We start from the raw sequence: 19,919 nt of genomic DNA on the forward strand, positions 1-19,919 counted from the left end.
GACAGGGAGAGAAGGACAGTGTGTGTTACATTTATAGTTTACATTTTAGGCATTTTAGCTGATGCTGTCCAGAATGACATACACATCAGTACCACAGTAGAAGCTTAAATTCCTAGATCAACAGTACAAGCAACCAATACTGTAGTAAGGAGTATAAGGAGTATAAGGTTCGAGGCCACTGCACTGATGCCACAAGATTCCTGTGTGCTTGGAATGATCATGTATGATGCAAAACTACAAAGATAGGAGCTTAGTGATGACAGAGATAAATGAGCAAATGGAGTAGAAAGAAATAAAGATAATTGTGAATTAGAAATGAAATGAAAATGTGATGAGAACATAGTAATTGAGAGTGAAAAGTAGGAACATAAACATGTTTCATTCACTGTCAGCAGACCTTCAAAGAGATCCACAGTGACATTCAGTCGCTGTTGACCCAGATACAGCAGTTGGGCCTGATACTCTTCAGAGACTAAAGCTAGAAGTGTGGCATCTCAGAACCCAAGGACAAAGAGAAGGAAATCCTAAAATATCTGCGTTAACAGAGCATCTCTCTCTCTCTCTTTTGCTCTCTCTTTGTCTCTTTTAACCCTAAGCAATATGTTTAGAATCACCTGCGGACATTTTCATTTCCAAGGCTTTGCTTTACATGGCCATGCTGCAGAGTGAAAACCAGAAAACTCTTCTGATGGCAAATAATACATATGCCTATTAGCATGAGCCTGTACAGAGAGTATATCAAGGTTTTCCTAGTCTGTCCTGTAAGTGGGTCAGTTTTAGAAATGTCCTCCCGATGGCTGGGAGCATCTCCTGCGTCTGCTGATTACATAACTAGATGCGCCAACCCACCCAAATAAATAATGCAATGGCTGCGACCATGGAAGTATTTTTATCCATTGTTGATGGATAATTCATCAGGATGGCAGTTGACTGGTGCCACTTTGAGTGCATTGAGTGCACAGAAACAAAAAATTATTTCATAATGCCTTATACATACAACAAGAGTGTCATGTTTTTGTCATTCACTGAAATAGATCATTTAAAAGACATCTGATCATCTTAGATCATATGTAACAAGATTTTCAAAAAAGAGAGTTTTGCTAAATACTACTGAAAATTACAATCCAGTTCCACTCAAACATCCGTTAACTGGCCAACTTAAATCATGGGAAGATTTCACAGCTAAGATAATGGATAGGGTTGATCTGGGGATGACAAGAACATATTGTAATTGATGACATGTCACTACATGAATGGTCGACCGGATAATTTTGATTAATAAGGCTTTTAATCTTGTCAACCATCATCAAAATTTGTAAATTAGCTTAAACGCATTATTATTAAAGGTTTATGGCATTTAATATAATCATATAACAAATGTGATCACTTGAGAACAATTCTCAGACTTAAAATTGGAACTCCAACTGTCCTGTGTAACATGGTATTAAAGTTCTATTCTATTCTATTCTATTCTATTCTATTCTATTCTATTCTAAAAAAGTAGCACATCAAAAATAAAACTAGTATGCTCAGAGCAGATAGGCTATGATGAAGGCTGTATAGGCTGAAACACGTCGGCATTATTTTGTGTGTGCCAATAAATTCAAGTGAAAAGTCAGTACTCATACTAGTTTTATATTTGGATGTGCTCCTTTTTTCCTCTAAGTTCAGTGTTTTTGGTTAAGCACTCCAATCAAGTCTGTTTTGGTTTATGCACACTTCTACCTCCACACTGAATATATCTTCTCATATTCCAGCTCTTGTGATGTGAACACAAAAGGTGGTTTTCCGCCCAGAGTCAAGGAGGAAAACTTGTGGAAGATGTGGAAGGAAACTGCCTGTGGCCAGGTTATGAAAATCGAGAGCCCGCCTCAAGGTGGAGCCATTCAAGGTCGGCAGCAGTGATCCCAGTAGAAGTGGGATATTGATAAGCGTTGTGCATCATCACCAGGTGAAGATAAGAGAAACCCAAAATGAAAGACAGGGGGAAGCAGTTCATGAATAAAGAATGACTTCTTTCTCTACTCAATGTTGTCTGCTTCTCTACTTCAATATCATCCTTGAGGTTATGGGCATTGGTGTTGTTTGTTTGTTTGTTCATTTATTTTATGGATTATATCAACAGTAGAGATGAAATGAATGTGCTGGTGAGAGGGGCAGACAGATTTAAAAGAATAGACATCAATTTAAGTCAGTTTCTCTTTTGATTACTTCCCATACAACTTCCAATAATTGCCTGTTCTCAAATAATACCTTGCCATTTATAGCAGCCAGAACTTCAGATGTTCAGACAATTAAATGTCTATCTATCTATAATCGATATGTATCTATAATCAATTCTTTATTATAAGATTCTGTATGTTATTGGTGACATTACAGCTATCAAACAATCAAAACATGCATCTTGTTGCACCATAATATTATCACTGCATCTTGTAGGCAAAGCCTTTAAGTTTAAGCAGAGAGTTTATATAAGGAGCTTATAATAATATGAATAATATCAATAATATATGCTTATAAGAGATATAAGAAGAATATTCTACCTTAAGTTTGCATCCATGCCATATAATACTCAGCTGTGATCGGTTTTAATATTCAAATGAAATAAATGCCTGTCTCTAATAATAGCCTGTCTTCCACCAATATCTTGTTATGTTGTGGTTGTTGCAACAGAATTGTGCGTGGGGAACTTTGCCTATAAGAGGCATTTTTCAATTCTGTGAATCTAATTCTACAGTGAGAGTGATTCCTAGTATGAAGTCATGACCATGAAACAGAGACGGGCTATTTGAGAAGGATGGAAGCCAGATGTTTACCAGGTGGCAACTCTCCAAGCAGCCGTAGCAGAATTGTTTACACATGATTGTGTTATGTATCGATCCAACTATCCATCCACTGCTTGTTCACATGCGAGTCCGAGTGTATTTCATTTCATTTCAAACTAAAGACAGGGCCCAATGCTTGCCTTTACCTAGGGCCCCCAAATCACTAAGTCCGCCCCTGGGTGTAAGACACACCATATTAGAGCAATGCAAGATGTGGTTGTTTTGCACTCACCTATGGCTGAGCTGGGACCCCCGCAGACTGGACATTGTATCTTCCAGATTCTGTCGGAGGTCAAGGACATTCTGCACGGTCCGCTTCCTCTGGGACTCTGGGTCTGTGGGTCAGTCAAGCAGAACAACTGGTTATAAAACATTTAGATTGTCAAGACAAAACGTAGACCCTAAGCTGTCTTTTTCTCTTGGATTGTGTGTGTGTGTGTGTGTGTGTGTGTGTGTTATGAGCGTATATGCATGTGCTTGTGCATCCACGTGTCTGGATGCATGTGTGCTTGCCTGAATTATTTGTGTCTGGACTGAGGTGACAGGTGTCTGCCTGGTAATACACATTCAAGGCATGTTCACATCATTAGGCAGACAAATTTCACTCCATGGGCTGCCTCACCATGGTAACCCAGCTCCACCCCCCCTTTCCGGACTGACATGGTACATCCGGAACATGAAATACTGAAAGGTTGCCTGTGGCTCAGATCGCCCACCAGAGGGACGCATTCTGACATTCTCAGCACACCGGGATCTCTTCCAAGGGAAAGTGTGTTTTTTCTTTCCACAACCCTGTTTTCTGTTCTGTAAAACATTACCTCAAAGTCACTGAGTTGTTGGTTTAAAGCTAACAATAAGCTGAACTGCAGAATGATTCCTCTACAGTCCGGCTTATTTGGACCCTGCTGCATGCTACGGACAGTGCGCCGTCAGTGGGTCATGACCATGTCAGATCAATAATGTCATTAAGTGTGTTGTTTTGTTAGCTGTAACAAATGAGAGAAACCTCCCTCACAAAAACACTGGCATATGTGCATATGTGCAAGAAGGAGAGGGGTTTTCCACTGTACTGTGGAGGCAAAACCCCATGAGGAGCAAGAAATTAACATTCATTGCGTTGGCTGGAATAGCTGGAGGAGAGTCAAGGATGTCAGGGGAACACATCTCAAATAATGTACTGTTCTCATAAGGGCATGTTGAGCTAATTCAGCAGAGTGTATGGGGTGTGAATTATAAGTACTGCATTTAAATCACATATACACGCACACGCACACACACACGCACACACACACACACACATACAGTCCACACACAGTCCAAATCTGCAATAAGCAGGCAAAGCAGTGGGTTACCTTATTGTACAACTTTTGATCCAGCATTGGTCACACTATAGATCCCCAAAGATCCCTAAATTGAGGGGCTTGGTGACAACAATGAATAATCTTCTGGATTCAAAACCATATAGCTCTGTTTAATATACAATTCATCCATGCAAGTCATTTTTAAAACTTTTCAAAGCATTGTGGTTTATGATTGCTGCCTATGAGAATTGTACAGGAAGAGACATGGAGTTCAGCTTATATATTATCTTGACAGGAGTTTGTCTAGGCTCAGGTATAATTATCACTTTTTCGAAGAGGGATTCAATAATGCCAACTTTGTTGACAACAGATGATTAATAGAAACCCTTGAGCAATGTTTGCTAAGGCTGCTAATCTAATCATCAGTGAAAGTCAATAACACTTGGCTATCACTCTGTGATCTGCATCATCCTCAGTAGACTATCTGTCCACAACCCCAGATGCACTCTCTCTTACAAGGCTCCATGAGTCAGATAGGGAAAGAGGTGTGCGGTGTTACACCCAAACCACCCCCCCCCCCTTTTAAAAATGTGGTTGGATATTTAGGAAATGGACGATATTATATAAACAGTGATAAACAGTTGTCAAAACTTTGGCAAATCTGGTTCCAGTCTTGTTGTTTTCGATATTTTTTTTTTACCACGTCAACTTCTGACTCAGGCAAATTGTCTGCCTCCTTTTGAATTAATCTTTAAAGCTAGCTGCAGTGGACTGGCAGCCTGTCCAGTGAGTCTCCCTGCCTTCCACCTAATGTATGCTGGATAGGTACCAGCCCTGAAAAGGATTATGCAGATATAGAGAAAATAATTGAATGAATAAAGCCATCAATGACTTGCCACAACCCCAGTAGAATCACACAGTGATTTGGAGATACTGCTAATTCACTTTACTAAATAACAGGCATATGACCAATCTGTTCTGAGGATATATGCAATATGTACTATGTTCCTGTGCTGTGACTGACATGTCCTACACTGCAGTGATGTCTACAATACAGAGAAGAAACACACAGACAGAATATTGAGGCGGATCTGAATGGGGAAAGACCTCTGAATGATGTAACACTACAGGATGCTCTCTAATATTGATGATGCAGTATTAGAGGCGAACCAAAGTATCACAAAAGTAACTAGTAAGTAAAATAGTGTTCGGGGCCTATAGTTATTCATCCCAACACTACCAAATCAATATTAAAGGTGCTACATGCATTTTAACATCAATATATCATTACAACATTAATATAGTATAATAGCAATGGTATAATAGTATAATTACCATAAACAAACAAGATCATCACTGAGGAGACTGGCAGCCTGTACGCTGCATTTTACATTGTGGGCTACCGGTCCAATTTAACAGGAAATCTGCTGGATTGCTTTCCGGCACAAAGGGGGGATCGCTTTATGGCACAAAACACAAAACCAACGCTGTGCTTCCAGTCCAAACAGAGCTAAAGAGTTTCTCACAATGGCAGATGACAGAACAAGTGAGAGACTTATACTCTTCAGTTAATTTTGAGAAAAACTGGCACTAGAGTCTACCAGTCACCTCAACCATGATTTCACTTCATTCATTTTACCAAGATATCACAAATAATATGACAATGATATACTGATGTTTAAAAATGCTACATGTAGTGCCTTTAGGAGTCAGTCTCTCTGACCCTGTTGTCCAATGCCTCATGCCAACATACAGCACACTACTTATTACTATATTATATCTTGGATTTTTGTCATCCATGACCACTGCTTCCCCCATATACCCATTCCACGACTATTCTACATAGATGTAGGCCATTGTTGCGGTTGTGGAGAGCTTGCATGACAGACCAGATATATAATTAGTGATGATTAAATGAGGTTTCCTCATCCCCTTGTTGTCCAGGACAGAGCTTCTTCAGGAGCACTGCTGTCTGCACTACTCTGATCTTCTGCTCTCTTCATGGATACTGTATGAATATACTCATTCCCAACCCTGAAACAAACGGACTGAAATCTATTTCCCATATTATATTCCAACTCTCCTGTTAGTACCCATATGCAACATGTTCCTTTAGAAAATGATTTCAAACAACTGAGGTTTTCTCTGTTTTAATTTTTATCCATTACACTACAGGCGACAAGCAAAAGAAGCTACTCTATGTGGAAAGGAAGATGAGCTGCATCAAAGTTGCAAGTAATTCATAACATTCATCTGGTGTCTAAGTAGAGCCTTGTGATAAGGCAGTGGTATGCCATGTATTCTATGACAGCCATGTTACACAAACTTGTGTGACAAATTTAACAAATGAGCCTATTAACAACGTTGAACATCCTTGATATCAAACTGGAAAACAAAGAGACTCTCTATGTTAAAAAATAAAAGCATCCTTTCAGCGATCTTATAATGAGAGTTATGCCGTATAAAAAAAGAGGGTGTGCACAGCATTAAGCAGACATTGAATGCACTGCAGTGTATGAATAAATAGATGCATTTAATAAGGCTGTCCATTGTACAGTAAAGGACATGAGCCAAAAAACAAGTCTGAGACTAATGTGCAGAAATAAGTCCTCAAAAGATACTGATGATATGGATACAAAACATGAATTTACTTGCAGATATCTTTTGACAGGTTTGCTAAAACAATACAAGTGAACAACATATAGTTATGATGGCTTCCTGTCTTTCTCCCTCCACGTGCTCTTCCCATTTTGCTGGCTGTTTTCCCTTTCATGAAAACAAAGCACTTCACTCTTTTCAAAGGCCAGTGGGATTATCATCTTAAATGATGATAAATAATTCATTAAGCTGATATTTTAAGTGAAATTCCCCTTTTGTGAAATAATGACTTCAATTGATTTGGAGACACAATGGAGGTCAATGCATTCCACTGGGGAGGAAAGAGGCATTAGTCTGAAGCATTCTGTGAACCGCTGCAATTTTTAGGGAATTAGGTTAAAACAGAAATGGGTGTGGTGCTGTGTTCTGTTTAGCTCTCTGAACTTCTGGTTGTGGTTCCACTGGTGGTTCCATGTAATCACTGAATCACGTAAAACCCAGTGATGCCAATGTGCATGCTGCTAACCACGTCATTGCTTACAGTTGTTACTTGGCTGTAAGTGTGACTAACATGAGTGATGGACATCCATATACACTAATGAGGCATGGATAACAAATTAGGTCGCCACAAATGGACTCATTAAGATGCAACAGGGGAGATGCAGACTGGATTAAGCAATGGGATAGTAAATTGCTAACCTGTGCAGCAGTGAATGGTACATTAAATGCTTGTTGGTGTATTTTTAAACAGGATTTGTCAATGGTAGGATTTCAGGTAATGTATATGAATGGGTGCAGATGAAAGAGAAATGTCCTGGTTTTGAGATTAGACAGCCTTCTTTCAGATGGTGTAGTCAGAAACCAGGACACTGTTGTTTTAAAGTTAACCCTTTTGCAGATTTATGCTTGTACAGTAATAGTGAAGGTTTAGTCTCTGCCAAACAACTCTCACCTCTAATAGCTCCTCTCAAATACCCTGTTGAGAAAAAAAGGCACTGAAATAACCTTCTCAGGAATGGATTTGGAAGAAATTCGTATTTGAAATTAAATGCAATCAAGAGTTGGGTACAGAGATACCTTCCTCTCTCAATATAATTGAAATACAGGTTGTAATTAGATGCATACAGCACCTACTGTATATTAATAAACACAGTGAAATGCCATGTTATGCATCAGGAAAACAGAGCTTTTATTTTTACTTTTTGGAATCATCATCATCATCATCATCATATCATCAACACCCTGATTATTTGTGACAACCATGTTATTGTACCTACTGATAAACCTGAAAAATACACCTCCATAGAGAAAGCCATTTTCTCTGCCATTTGCTCTCCCGTTGTACACAGGGTGTAAACCATCTGTCAATGGCTACAGATGAATGGGGCTGGGAGGAGGCTAAATATGTCTGCTGTGTGCCTAAAATTAATTCAATATGGCATGCCTTATTTCACATCTCCGGTTTTTTGGAACCATACACAGATACCACTGAATGGATCATCGAGTGCACCGGCACGTGTTGCAGCAAATCAGAGCATAAGAAAGGAGATCAGTGTGCTAGTATTAACCCCCCGGGTTTTTTCATGCGATCGACCGACAGTGTTATTATAGGAAGCAAGCATTTCTCACACAATCAGTGCCACCATGCCTCACACACCTGAGCAAGACAGGCTAGGGGATTAAGAACAATAGATGGAATACATTGAGAAACAGTGATCCATAATCCCATCTTTGTAACAGTTAAAAATGACTTTGGTATTCAGCTAACCATTCTGCTTTAAGTGGAAATGCCAAGCTGGGGCAGCATTCAACAAAATAATAAAAAGCTCTGAAGACCATGCTTTGCAAGCACAGGAAAGATGGCTTCAAATTAAGGTTTTTCCTCAGTCGACAGCAACCTGAACTCCATTCAGGGAAAATGGGGGGCTGCAGCAGCAAGCAGGTGTTAGTGGTGGCTGTAGTAAGGGGGCGTGCTGCTGACTTTGTGAAGCACAGAGATGGTGCGAGCGGGGCATTTGATTTGTAGCACATGATGACCATGGCCACACGTAGGGGCCCTGGACTGCTCAGCTGTACTCACCCAGCATCTGACTGAAGAGCAGCTGCTCCAGGTCTCCCAGCACTGTCACCACCAGCTCTGGGTCCACCTTCAGGAAGGGCTTGTCTCCCCCTTCCTCCCCCTGGCCTTTGGCCCCTGACTCTCCTCCAGCTCCCTGCTTCTTACTATTGGCCTTTGCCTTGCTGGAGAGGATCTCGTCGTCTGACTTCCCATCCTCAGGTGCCTTGCTTAGGGGCTTCACCTCAGCATAAGGACCACGAGGTATGCGGCTCTGCTTGCTCAGGGCAGAGGGAGCAGCCAGAGGGCTGAAGGGCTTGGGTTTACCCTGGAACAGGGAGTGTTCAGATTTGGAGAGGTTGCGTGAGAGGGGGGCGCCCCCTCCAGCGCCGCTGCCACCCCCTGCCGACTTTGGCTTGCCCGTCTTGCTCTGCCCCGCTCCAGGCTTGGCCATGTCATCACACCACTTAGGCTCATAGAGGTGCAACTTCTTCTCAGCATCGGTGAGAACAGCCAGGTTTGTCATAGACCTCTGCTTGCGGAGGTTGGAGGACACAGGTAGTCTGCCCTCAGAGCTACCCGCCCGATAAACCTTTAGTTCCCCCCGCTGTGTGCTCTGGGGCACTCCAGACTTGGCCCTCTTAGCTGCCATACCAACTCCTTTGCCATCTGCTTGGCCGTATGCCTTTGTGCTATCCGTCCTTTCCATCTTCAAATCTCCCTCTCTGCCTTTCACGCTATTTCCAAGCATGCCTCCTGCATGAGACCATATAGAAAAGCATCAACAGGGAGAAAACAGGCTTCCTCACACAAACCCTTTTGCTTGTCCAAAGAATAAAAAAATGCTTCTAAGGCAATCCTGCAGCCTTTTTAACAGACAGGCTCCTCTTTCTTCCCTCTGTCTCCTTCTCTCCCTCTTTCCTCCTGAAAGGCTGCTGCAGCTGCAGCTGTTGCAGTGCTGCCCAGGCGCTCCCTTTCTCTCCTTTCCTCTCGCTCTCCCTTCCTCCGTTTTTTCCACACTCCTCCCTTCAGCACACCCTCCTGCCGCTGAACCGCGCAGCAGCAGAATGACAGCGGCAGCAGACGCAACAACAGTCCCTCCTCCCCCTGCTTTCTGCTGCCTCTCCCTCGCCTCCTACCTCCCTCTCCCTCTTCCCATCCTCCCTCCCTCCTTTTTTCTGCATTTAAAGATGCTTTGCTGTGTCTCAGCAGAATGTGTGAATTGTAAGGTAGCGATGAGAAATGATTATCTGTGGTGTTTAATCCAGGCACCGTTCTCTTCTAACAAACCGTGTTTTCACACCGTCTGCTCTGATTCCTTTGTTCTTCCCCTCCCCCTCCCTCACCTCTGGGGTCATCCATGTGCATTACACTCAAAATGATGCATTATTTGTGATGTTAGTGGTATTAAAATCATATGAAAACATATTTGGATACGTAATTATGCACCATACACAGAATGAATCACTGCATTATGACCACGGTGTCAAAATCCCACACAATGCAACAACTGGAACATCCAGATTATCTGTTCATCCTGTCTGAGCTTCCTTATAATATCAATTCCAGATTTGCAGCTGGATAAATCATATACTAAAAATCAGCTAGGTTTTATCCTGCTTTAACTGAGGCAGACAACTGAATTGTCTTAATATGACATCAACATTGATGACATAACTTTCATAGCTTTACCTATATGTGAGTGGGGAATGGTCAGGTAGTTTTCTTTCACTGCTTTAGAAAATGAAAGAAAAAAAGAAAAAATAAATTTGGCCAAAACCGAAACCTCGGTACAAAACCTAAAAGTGTGTCAGCCAAATGGGTGACTTCACCCCAGTAGACTGGGCATGATGTGCCAGTGTAAAAGTAACACACCCAAAACCATGCTTTGGAAATATCTACAAATCAGTGTAGGACATACTGGATACACACACACACACACACACACACACACACAAGCACAATGATTACATTAAATTGAAAATCCAGTCTTATTGTTTACTGCAATGACGAATTGAGAGGCGTGCCCTTTTTCGATGCGTACGTCATCTTTCAAGACATTCTACACACCCGTCTCAGGAGTATTGAGGATGCTTTGCAGCACACGCATGCAGCCGTGCTCCATGGAAACGGCTCGCTCTCATCACCTGCATGACAGCCGCTACAGCAGCCAGAGAACTCGCTGCTCAGCACAAACAGAGCTGGGAAACAAACCGTCACCTAGTCTATCAACAACTGCAACATAGCCCACACACAGAAAAATAAAGGTGCTGAAAATGGTTCTTTGGAGTGATGCCACAGAATAATCATTTCTGGTTTCACAAAGAACCTTTCAGACCAAGTTTCTTTAAAGAACCATTGCTGCACTCCTTTGCTTAGACTCCTGCATTGTGTTTTCATGTATCTGCCTTTGTATAGCCTCATTTGCAATTTATACTATAGAGGGGTTTGGTTATTTTCCACATTTATGCCATCACCCACCAATAACTAAGAATAAAGAACCTTTTAATATATTAAAAGGTTGTTGTAAGATTCTTTGTGGAACCAGAAATGGTTAATCTATGGCATCACTCCAAACAATCATTTTTGGTTCCAGTTTGCACCTTTATTTTTCTGTGTGCGCATGTAATCAGTAAAGTTTCTTTTAAAAACATGTTGAATTCAATAAGTGATGCTTCTGAACTGAAGGCTTTTTTGTATTCTCAGTGAGTGAATGGCTGAATAGACAGTTGCTCTTATTCAGGACACAGCATGACTGAATGAGACCATGCTACATGGTGCAAATCCACTGGATCTGTTTGACCAGTTAGTTACAATGCCTAGAGGGTCCTTTCCAAGTCTCCCACTGTGTTTTCAACACACTCCAGTGGTTTTATATATGGGTCTCGGGGCACCTGGGGCGGCTCCGGGACCAGTGAGGTTTGTTTGATGCAGCAATGAGTTTCTGGAAACAATGTCATGTCTTGTTCCTTCTTATCACGAGTTCCAAGGCTTCCCTGTGGAGTTTAGACCACTGATGATGACCTTACTCCCATGATGTTCTCAATAGCTTACATCTTTGTTGAGTGGGAATTTGTTAAGGAATCATAACAAATCCCAGCATGCCATTTCAAGAAAATATCTATGTAGTCATGTACGGTCCCAAGGTTCTAGACAGACAGAAACAAAATGAATATCTCCTAGTCAGGGGTTAAGTTCATATTTTTCCACCTCAGACCTCTGGTTTATATCAGAAATGCCAGGCTTCATCAGTCATTGTGTCCATGAGGCTACAGTGTGTCTCTGTTTTCCTGAACACTGCAACATGTCCAAACGCAGTGCTAATGAATTATGCGAGGGCCACCCTTCCTCAGGAGAGAGGAGGGTGGAGGAGCATCCTGCCTTTGGTTTCTTAGACATCTGGGTCTGATTCTCACTCTCCAACTGGCCATCCAAGTCACTGTGTGTGTGTATGTGCATGCGTGTGTGTGTGTGTGTGTGTGTGTGTGTGTGAAGGGTGGGAGGTAGGGCTATGACGGGACAGTTACACAGCTGTCTGTTATAAATTTCCCTGGACAATGTGTGTAATCATTCTGGGGCTGCTCAGCTGCTATGGTGTAACCGTGATGATGATGCAATGCATAAAGAACACCGGGGAGACCTCCACATGTACTTAAAGGGAAAACAGTGGAAAGTAAAAAAAAAAAGTAAATGTGCATACGGCCACATGAAGGTGGTGGCATGGTATAGGCACATGTGTTTGTGTGTGGTGTGTATTTAGTGTGGCCATTAATACTATACCAAGCCTCTAAATAAAGTCTTCTGAACTGTAATGAAATCATTGTGCTTGTTGGAATGTGAGCGGCCTGAGGCTTCAGGATATTGTAAAAGGCTGAATGGTAATGGTGTTTTTTCCCCTCAAAACCCTCTCCATATGCCGACTATTAGTCTATTCCTGTTGAAATCAAGCTGCTGGAAACCTGCAGAAAATGACGGCAAATAAAAAAAAACATCTTGTTCGTGTGTAGACTTCCACCAAGGTGATTAAGTTCCTGTCTTGTGTTAATCCTGGAACTGTGATCTCTCTCTCTCTCTCCCACCGAAACATTAGTCTTTTTTAAAGTAAGATATTCCACCAGAGATCACTACCGAGCTTTCCCACATCTTTTCTTTCTGCAGATGTTTCTATGGAACGGATCAGTATTTCATTGCCGTTAAAAATCCTATATTTTATATTCCAAACGGACTTCTAGTTGAAGCCAGATGACAGCCTGCAATGACAAATCTCTGTGCTTTATGGCCAGAAACAGATTTTAAGCGTCCCTCAGGTCTGTCCTGCAGGGACAAGTTGAACTCCCGGACAGGAGGTGAAAACCGATCCTCACATCAAAACACTCAATCTCTCCGTCCCGCATCTGTCCACCCTGAGCTGAGGACCACTCAGTCGCCGTGCTCGTCTCTCCCTGAGGAGGCTGGCTGGTGGCTCTTATCCTCACAGTCATTAAGATAATTAAGAACCCAGTTAGAGGGTTTTATAATAGCACAATGCATTTTTATGAGGTCATTTTTTTTATTTCATGCCTGTCAGGAGATCTGTAACAATAACTTCATGACTTCAGACAAGTTCATCAAAATAACTTCTGTAGCATACAGTGATTCAGTCTATTAAATTAGGTTTTGAACATAATACCACTAATTCTGACATTGTAACTGTTTAATGTAGTTGTAAGTAATAGATTACAATGACAAATACTAGTGATCCTAATAGGCTTTTTTGTTTGTTGGTTTTAAGAGCCAAGAAATGTTTTGCTCACAGTGACAGGTGTATCATGAAGAAAATAGCAGCCAAAGATTTGAAGGTAGTCCTTTAAGTGATTGATTATAATGTCTTTGATGACTAAGACTTCAGCTTCCTTTCTTCTTGCGTTTCTATTCACATTACACTTCAATTTAATTTCGATGCACTCTATTTTTCCCCTTTCTTTTGATGAAATGAAAAGATGGACACTGGTGTGTATAGTGTTTGACTGATGTCTGGTGCATTTCAACTGTTTGTTTTGTGAAAAAAAAAGAAAAAAGAAAAAAAAAAGACAACAAATCCATAAGAGAAATTGATATCCATTGTCATTTTGCCTTGTTTCTAGCTATTGGGTTTGAAGTCAGGAAAGTCAGATTTGTTTCTGAAATAGTGATTAATAAGTATTCACACTGAATGATGATGAATAGAGTTTCTGGAAAACATCTACCGATCTCTTGATGGTGAACTCACAAGAGGCACAGCTAAGCATTTATGCTGTTTTGTGGTCACTGCAAGCACCATAATGTGTTGAAACAATTAGTGCCTGCTTACTTAGCAAGAAAGTCAATTAATTCTGTTACTTTATTGGACTTAATTGAGATACTGTGGTGGTGTGTAAAGTGGTGCATTTCACAACAAGATAAGTGAGTTACTTACTGCAAAATAATGAAATACTAACCAATCACACTACCACATAGTAAATTGTGGGATGTATATAAAGTGGTGGGGTGTAGCATATTTTACAGCTTATATTTTATATTTTTTATATTTTAACACCAGGACCCATGATTTGCATGTCCGTCTTTCAGCAAGATGTGTGAGGTACAGGTTTGCTGCAGATATCACATCTGCACAGTGTGTGAAAAACGTTCAACTTTTATTTTAATGTTCTACACAGCAGTCACATGAATCTCATCACAAAAGGTGCACTAGAGATGTAAAAACATTTGAGAAGCAGTGCTGTGTTAACGGTGCTGTGTGATTTGAGAGTGGCGTTGACTGCCAAGAAGCCATGTTTTCCCACATGTGCATAAAGAAATAGTGCAGCAGTGAAATACAGTTTTGACAAACTGCTTGAGGAAATCCTGATGTATATAACAGGTGGTATGTAATGCTGGTTTTGTTGTGAGTTGGCAGCAGCATTGGTGAAAACAACTGCCATGCTGAACAGGGTCCAATCTCAACATTCAGCTATATTAAAGCTTGGGTGTCACGGAGGATGCAAAATAATACACATGGAAAAATATTTTCTTTTTTACATTTGGTTGAACACTCAATACTGTGTGAAAAAAGCTCTAAAATGAACTTCCAGCATTTAATGATGGATAGCACAGAATAAAGGCAAATCAGTACTTTTTAAAGGATAGAAGGTAACTTAAATCCTTGGCCGGCAAAATGATTCAACTTTTCCAGACTGGATGCACTATAATTTAGAGATATTGAATGATAAACTTTTAATTATAGATATATAGAAACAAACTCTCTGTTTCATTACTGAGCGTTGGAGTTATTGTTGTTTGGATTCTTAAGGTTTACAGCATTACGTGTGTCTATAGTTTTTGAGATGAATGGAGCAGTATTGTCAATGGGAGAGAAGAGGAGATTGAGTGTTGACTCACCCAGATCATCACAGCACACCTCCATGGAGTCAGAGGAACAGTCACTCAGATCATCCAGGGAGGCATCTGTGTCCTCCTGCACTTGAAACCTACAGTACAACAGACAAACACAGACATTTTTAATAGAAACAGAAAGAAAGAAACAAACAGAAAGCAGACAACATTTTGAGAAAGGCATATATATATTTTTTTTTTTTAAACAGAGATGATAATTCATAACTGAGAGCAAAACAGGTCCTGAGGCAATTCTGAGTGAAGTGGCACATTTGAAGTGTCTTTTCCCCCCGTCTGTGCAAAGCAGCTTATCTTCCCCATCTTAAAAGGTGAAACACTGCCCTCACCTGAACCTGAAGGGAGCAACAGCGGCCATGTTCACTCTGCCTGGCTCACTCCCTCTGCGTGGCATGCTGAATGTCTGATGGGAAGACTTTGATTTGTTATTGGACATCTCTCCTTCAGAAGCCTGGTTGGAGATGTTTCCTGTGTCTTTTTGGACGTTCCTTATTCCGGTCGAAGGAACTCCAGATATCACATTCCCATTTCCAGCTTTAGCATGAGCGAGCCGGCCCCTTCCGAGGCCCGACTGGCCGTTAGTCGAGAGGCTGCAAAAGGCGTCGTCGTCATCTGCGTTGTCCACGCTCCTGAGACGATATTTTCCAAAGGTCCAGTTCTTGTTGGTGTTTCTCCTTAACTGGAGGTCTCGCAAAGCCTTGTGGGTCAGCGTGCTGGTGCGGAGGTCCAGTGTGTCCTTGGAGCGCGGGGCTTCCCTCTTGGGTACCTGAGGGCTGCTGTACGCCGAGCACGTTCCGTTGGTGCGCTCTGTAGCTGCCGGGCTTCTGTGAGAGTAGAGACCGCCGCCCTTTTGCTGCAGCAGGTGGTTCTTCAGAGCGGCGCCTCTCAGCAGCTCGTTCGGACCTGAGGAAACAGAGGATGGAGAATAGGAAGGCTTTCTTTTTGTGCCGTGCTGCAACTGCGCCGTGGGATTGGGGTGGCCGCTGTATTGTTGTTTGGGATCCATCTTGGAGAGGGGCATCATGCTTCGAGGCAAAGGTAGACTGGAGCTGACACCTGTGCCATTCTTGATATTCACTCCGCTGCTCATGGTCAGTGGGAATCACTGGAATGAGGTCTGGAAAGGAAAATAGGACAATCAAATATGGTGTTTGAAAGACCTATTTTTTTTTTCTGATTTGATTATACAATGATTTGATTCTGAGAAATCAAATCATTGTGTGGCAAATTTACAGTTATATTTCATTACAGGTAGATTAGGTAGATGAGTCAATATCTAAGTCAATATTTACTGTAGTGTAATAGAATTCACTCTATTGACATAGAATAGTAAAATATAAGTAAAAATCACAATGATTAGGAAATAAAAAATATGAATGAATAATGACTGAATAAGGAAGCATCAACAGGCTGTTGTGGAGCTAAACGTGTGTGGTTAAATATGCAAATATGTGCAGTCAAATAGAAGATTATGTGAACCCATTTAAAGCACTTGCAGTTGGGAGGCGGTGGACACGTATCCCAGCTGTATATGATGGATATTGAGCTTTAGTGTGAGATTTATAATACTGCAAAACAGCTGTACATTCCAAGGTGTCTGCCTCACAGACAGAGGGTTTCTAACCACGGACCTACTCACTAAAGTGAACGTCAGTGAGTGGGAAAGCGGAGATGGCGTGAAGGAAGAACCATTATATCAATTACAAGATCAAAGAGTGGGGGCAGCAGTAGCCTAAAGGTCTGAGAAGCAGGCTTGTTGCCAGAAAGTCACCAGTTCAAATTTCCAGACTGGAAGGAAAGATTGGTGTCAGGGAAGTTAATAAGTGAGGCCCTACTGCCAACTGCTGTTGTGCCCTTGAGCCAAGCACTGCTCAGTTTCCAACAAGTGCACAAGACTGTGGTAATATTGATGTGAGTGAGTGTATCAGTATGAATAAAATTTCAACTATTTCCAAAGTTTGTCTTGGCAGGTTAAATGAGGATTAAGAGAAATCAATGACCTGGTTTGGCAGAAAAAAGTTTGTAAGCAACGACTCACAATTGACTCACAATTTATCAGAATGATAATATTTGTGGCATCTGAAATACGATAAAATAAATAATTAAGTAAACACCAAGACACAAAATCAATCAAAGCTTATCTCTCTCTGCATCTAGAAACACGCCATATGACTCAACAGCTTTGTCTGGTGTATTCCTGGTCCTCGGTCCTCAACCTCTAGTGTGAAACATGCTGTGAAAGCCAGTGGCAGACTGACACCGCTTGGCACATGCAGCAGGAGCACGGCTCCTTTCAGGCCATGCCAGCACCGTCTGGCCCCGCGGCCACACACAGCTCCGCTCCTCCATGGATACAACGGTGGGGATTTGCTCTGTCATCCCCCCACCCTTTCATCTAATACTGCTAATAGATAAACAGAGCAGCACATGTTGTCCAGGTACTAAAGTATATACTAGTGTTTAGTATAGAAGTAGAGTAAGTAGTACAAGGGGTGGAAGAAACTAATTACATTTACTCAAGTTACTGTAATTTTGTAGCTTTTTTATGTAATTTTTTGAGTATTTTTATAAGTCAGTAGTTTTACTTTTACTTAAGTACATTTTTGCTGAAATATTATATCATATAATATAAATCACATCCATTACAGAGTACAGATGTTGTAGTTTCTCCATAAGCAACAGAAACTGGACAATTGTAAATTGGCCAATTGCGGAGCCATTCAGTCAGTCAGCAAAGTGAAGAAGAAGAGTGATCTGCTTTGTTTGTGCACTTTATTTTGTAATTTCACATTTTCCAATTAAACAAATCTAGTTTGAACCCGGATGGAAATGGAAAAGATCACATCTAACAACATTCTCTTTTCTAAAACGTTTAGTAACTTTTTCTCTGAGTACATTTTAAATGAGTTACTTTTTAGTTTTATTTTACACTGGTAATTTTACTTCTACTTAAGTAAAATGTCAACAAAGTAACAGTTCTTCGACTTGACTAGGACATTCTAGCACTTTTTCCACCACTGGGCGATATACTCAAAAATTAGGTAACCATATAAGTCACACTTATAAAATTATGCATAGCATGAAATTGAAAAATATGACATTTTTTGGGTAACTTATTCCCTGGCTGACAAAATATTACCACTTTTATGTCTTTTCCCTGAATGGATTTATAGCATTTTGGATTAGAACTCCTCTTATATAGCATCTTATATAGGATTCCCTTATACAACTTTTAAATGATGTGTGGTAATAACTTATGAAATTTAAATGGCTGAATGAAATGAGAAATAATTAAATGTGTGACCCTGTATGCCCCTCAGCCCTTCCCAAAACATCTCTCTGTTCCACATGCCTCATTTATAAAGCAGTGAACTTAGGTTTAACAGGCCACTGCCTTAAAACAACCTGACGCGCATGACAGATGCTGCTGTACAAAAGCAACTCTCTGTTTTTCTGTCTCTCTTTGTCTGTCTCTTTCTCCCTCTGTGTTTTTCTGTCTATTGTCACGCACAGACACACACACACACACACACACACATGCACACACACACATGCTCACACACGCACACACACACATGCTCACACATGGGCACACATGCAAATAAACACAAACAGAAGCGCATGTAACTGAGCTGGAAAGCACATCATACATTTTACAACAACCTCAAATTATAAAGAGGGATCTGCTGCTCATACAAAGAAGCTTAAAAAAGTGCTGGAGGCAAAAACTGCAACAGCCTGTTAGTCAAAGGACATAGTATATGCTGATAAAGGTCTAAAACTGAAAGCTTAATAATTATTATTAACGTTTTGCAATGATAAAGAGTGCAGAAGCTGTCTTGATTTGAACAACAACCTCATCTTACCTGAATAAATGCATCTCCAGGATTAGTCTGACTTAAGCCCAGGAGGACTTGAGGCAACAGTACAGTACGCTCCAGACCAGTCCAGACCAACTGCTCTCCACTGAGATGGGCTACACTCAAAGCATGATTCAGCTCCCAGTAATACAATTTAGACCCACGTGCTGTTTTTAAGAGAGTGGGGGCAAATGGATGCTGGACGAAAACGAGCCAATGAGGAAGCTGAATGAAGACTAAATAAATCTCTAGATGTTTTCTCCATGTCCAACAGCTCCACTCGCTCTCTCTCTCACCCTCTCTCTCTATCCCACTCTTTCTTGCTCACTTCCATAAGCTCACACACACACACACACACACATTCACTTATTGTGAACACTTATTAGTGACTCATATTTCAATCTCTCCCTGGTGACATCATGCCTAGCTGTCCCCTGGGGGGGTCGTGTCTCTGTCACAGTGTGAATGTGACTTTGAGCTCCTTTTTGACATGGCATCCGCTCAGCAAGCCATCGTCAAACCATGCAGCCGGCAGCTAAATGAAGCTAACTGCTCCAGTCCTGCAAACGTATAATCAGCCAGAGGGCTATGCTAAAGATACTTGCACTGACCAACAACATGTCTGCCCAGGATCAGTTTACTCTCCTGCAGTCTCCCAACTCTTTGCACAGCAACAACTGTGCAGAAAAATTGTGCGCAAAGTATAAATGTATGTGCAGGGTTTTAAAATGTCCTCATAAGACATTTGAAGAGTCCATTTCCCAAATGCTATAAGGGAAAAAATGGTTTGCGCAGTTAATCATTCAATATCTCAAAAATAAAGATGATCCAATCTTTAGGTGTCATCATTTTATCAACCAAGCACTTATGT

At 41.2% G+C, this 19,919-nt stretch overlaps 1 protein-coding gene across 1 annotated transcript in view; it reads right to left on the reverse strand.

Moving 5' to 3' along the window:
- Positions 1-16,209, reverse strand: part of nav1b (neuron navigator 1b) — a 56,027-nt gene extending 39,818 nt beyond the window's left edge. The window contains exons 1-4 of the mRNA XM_071542268.1: positions 15,518-16,209; positions 15,177-15,265; positions 8,805-9,536; positions 3,058-3,160 (exon numbers count right to left, since the gene is read on the reverse strand). Coding sequence (XP_071398369.1) covers positions 3,058-3,160; positions 8,805-9,536; positions 15,177-15,265; positions 15,518-16,209 — 1,616 coding nt within the window. The remainder of the gene's footprint in view (positions 1-3,057; positions 3,161-8,804; positions 9,537-15,176; positions 15,266-15,517) is intronic.
- Positions 16,210-19,919: the final 3,710 nt, after the last annotated feature.

This window comes from Centroberyx affinis, unplaced genomic scaffold (genome assembly GCF_046629955.1).
Source record: "Centroberyx affinis isolate AG114_WGS23_722 - 3 ecotype Tasmania unplaced genomic scaffold, CSIRO-AGI_Caff_v1 ptg004049l_1, whole genome shotgun sequence".
Lineage (NCBI taxonomy): Eukaryota > Metazoa > Chordata > Actinopteri > Beryciformes > Berycidae > Centroberyx > Centroberyx affinis.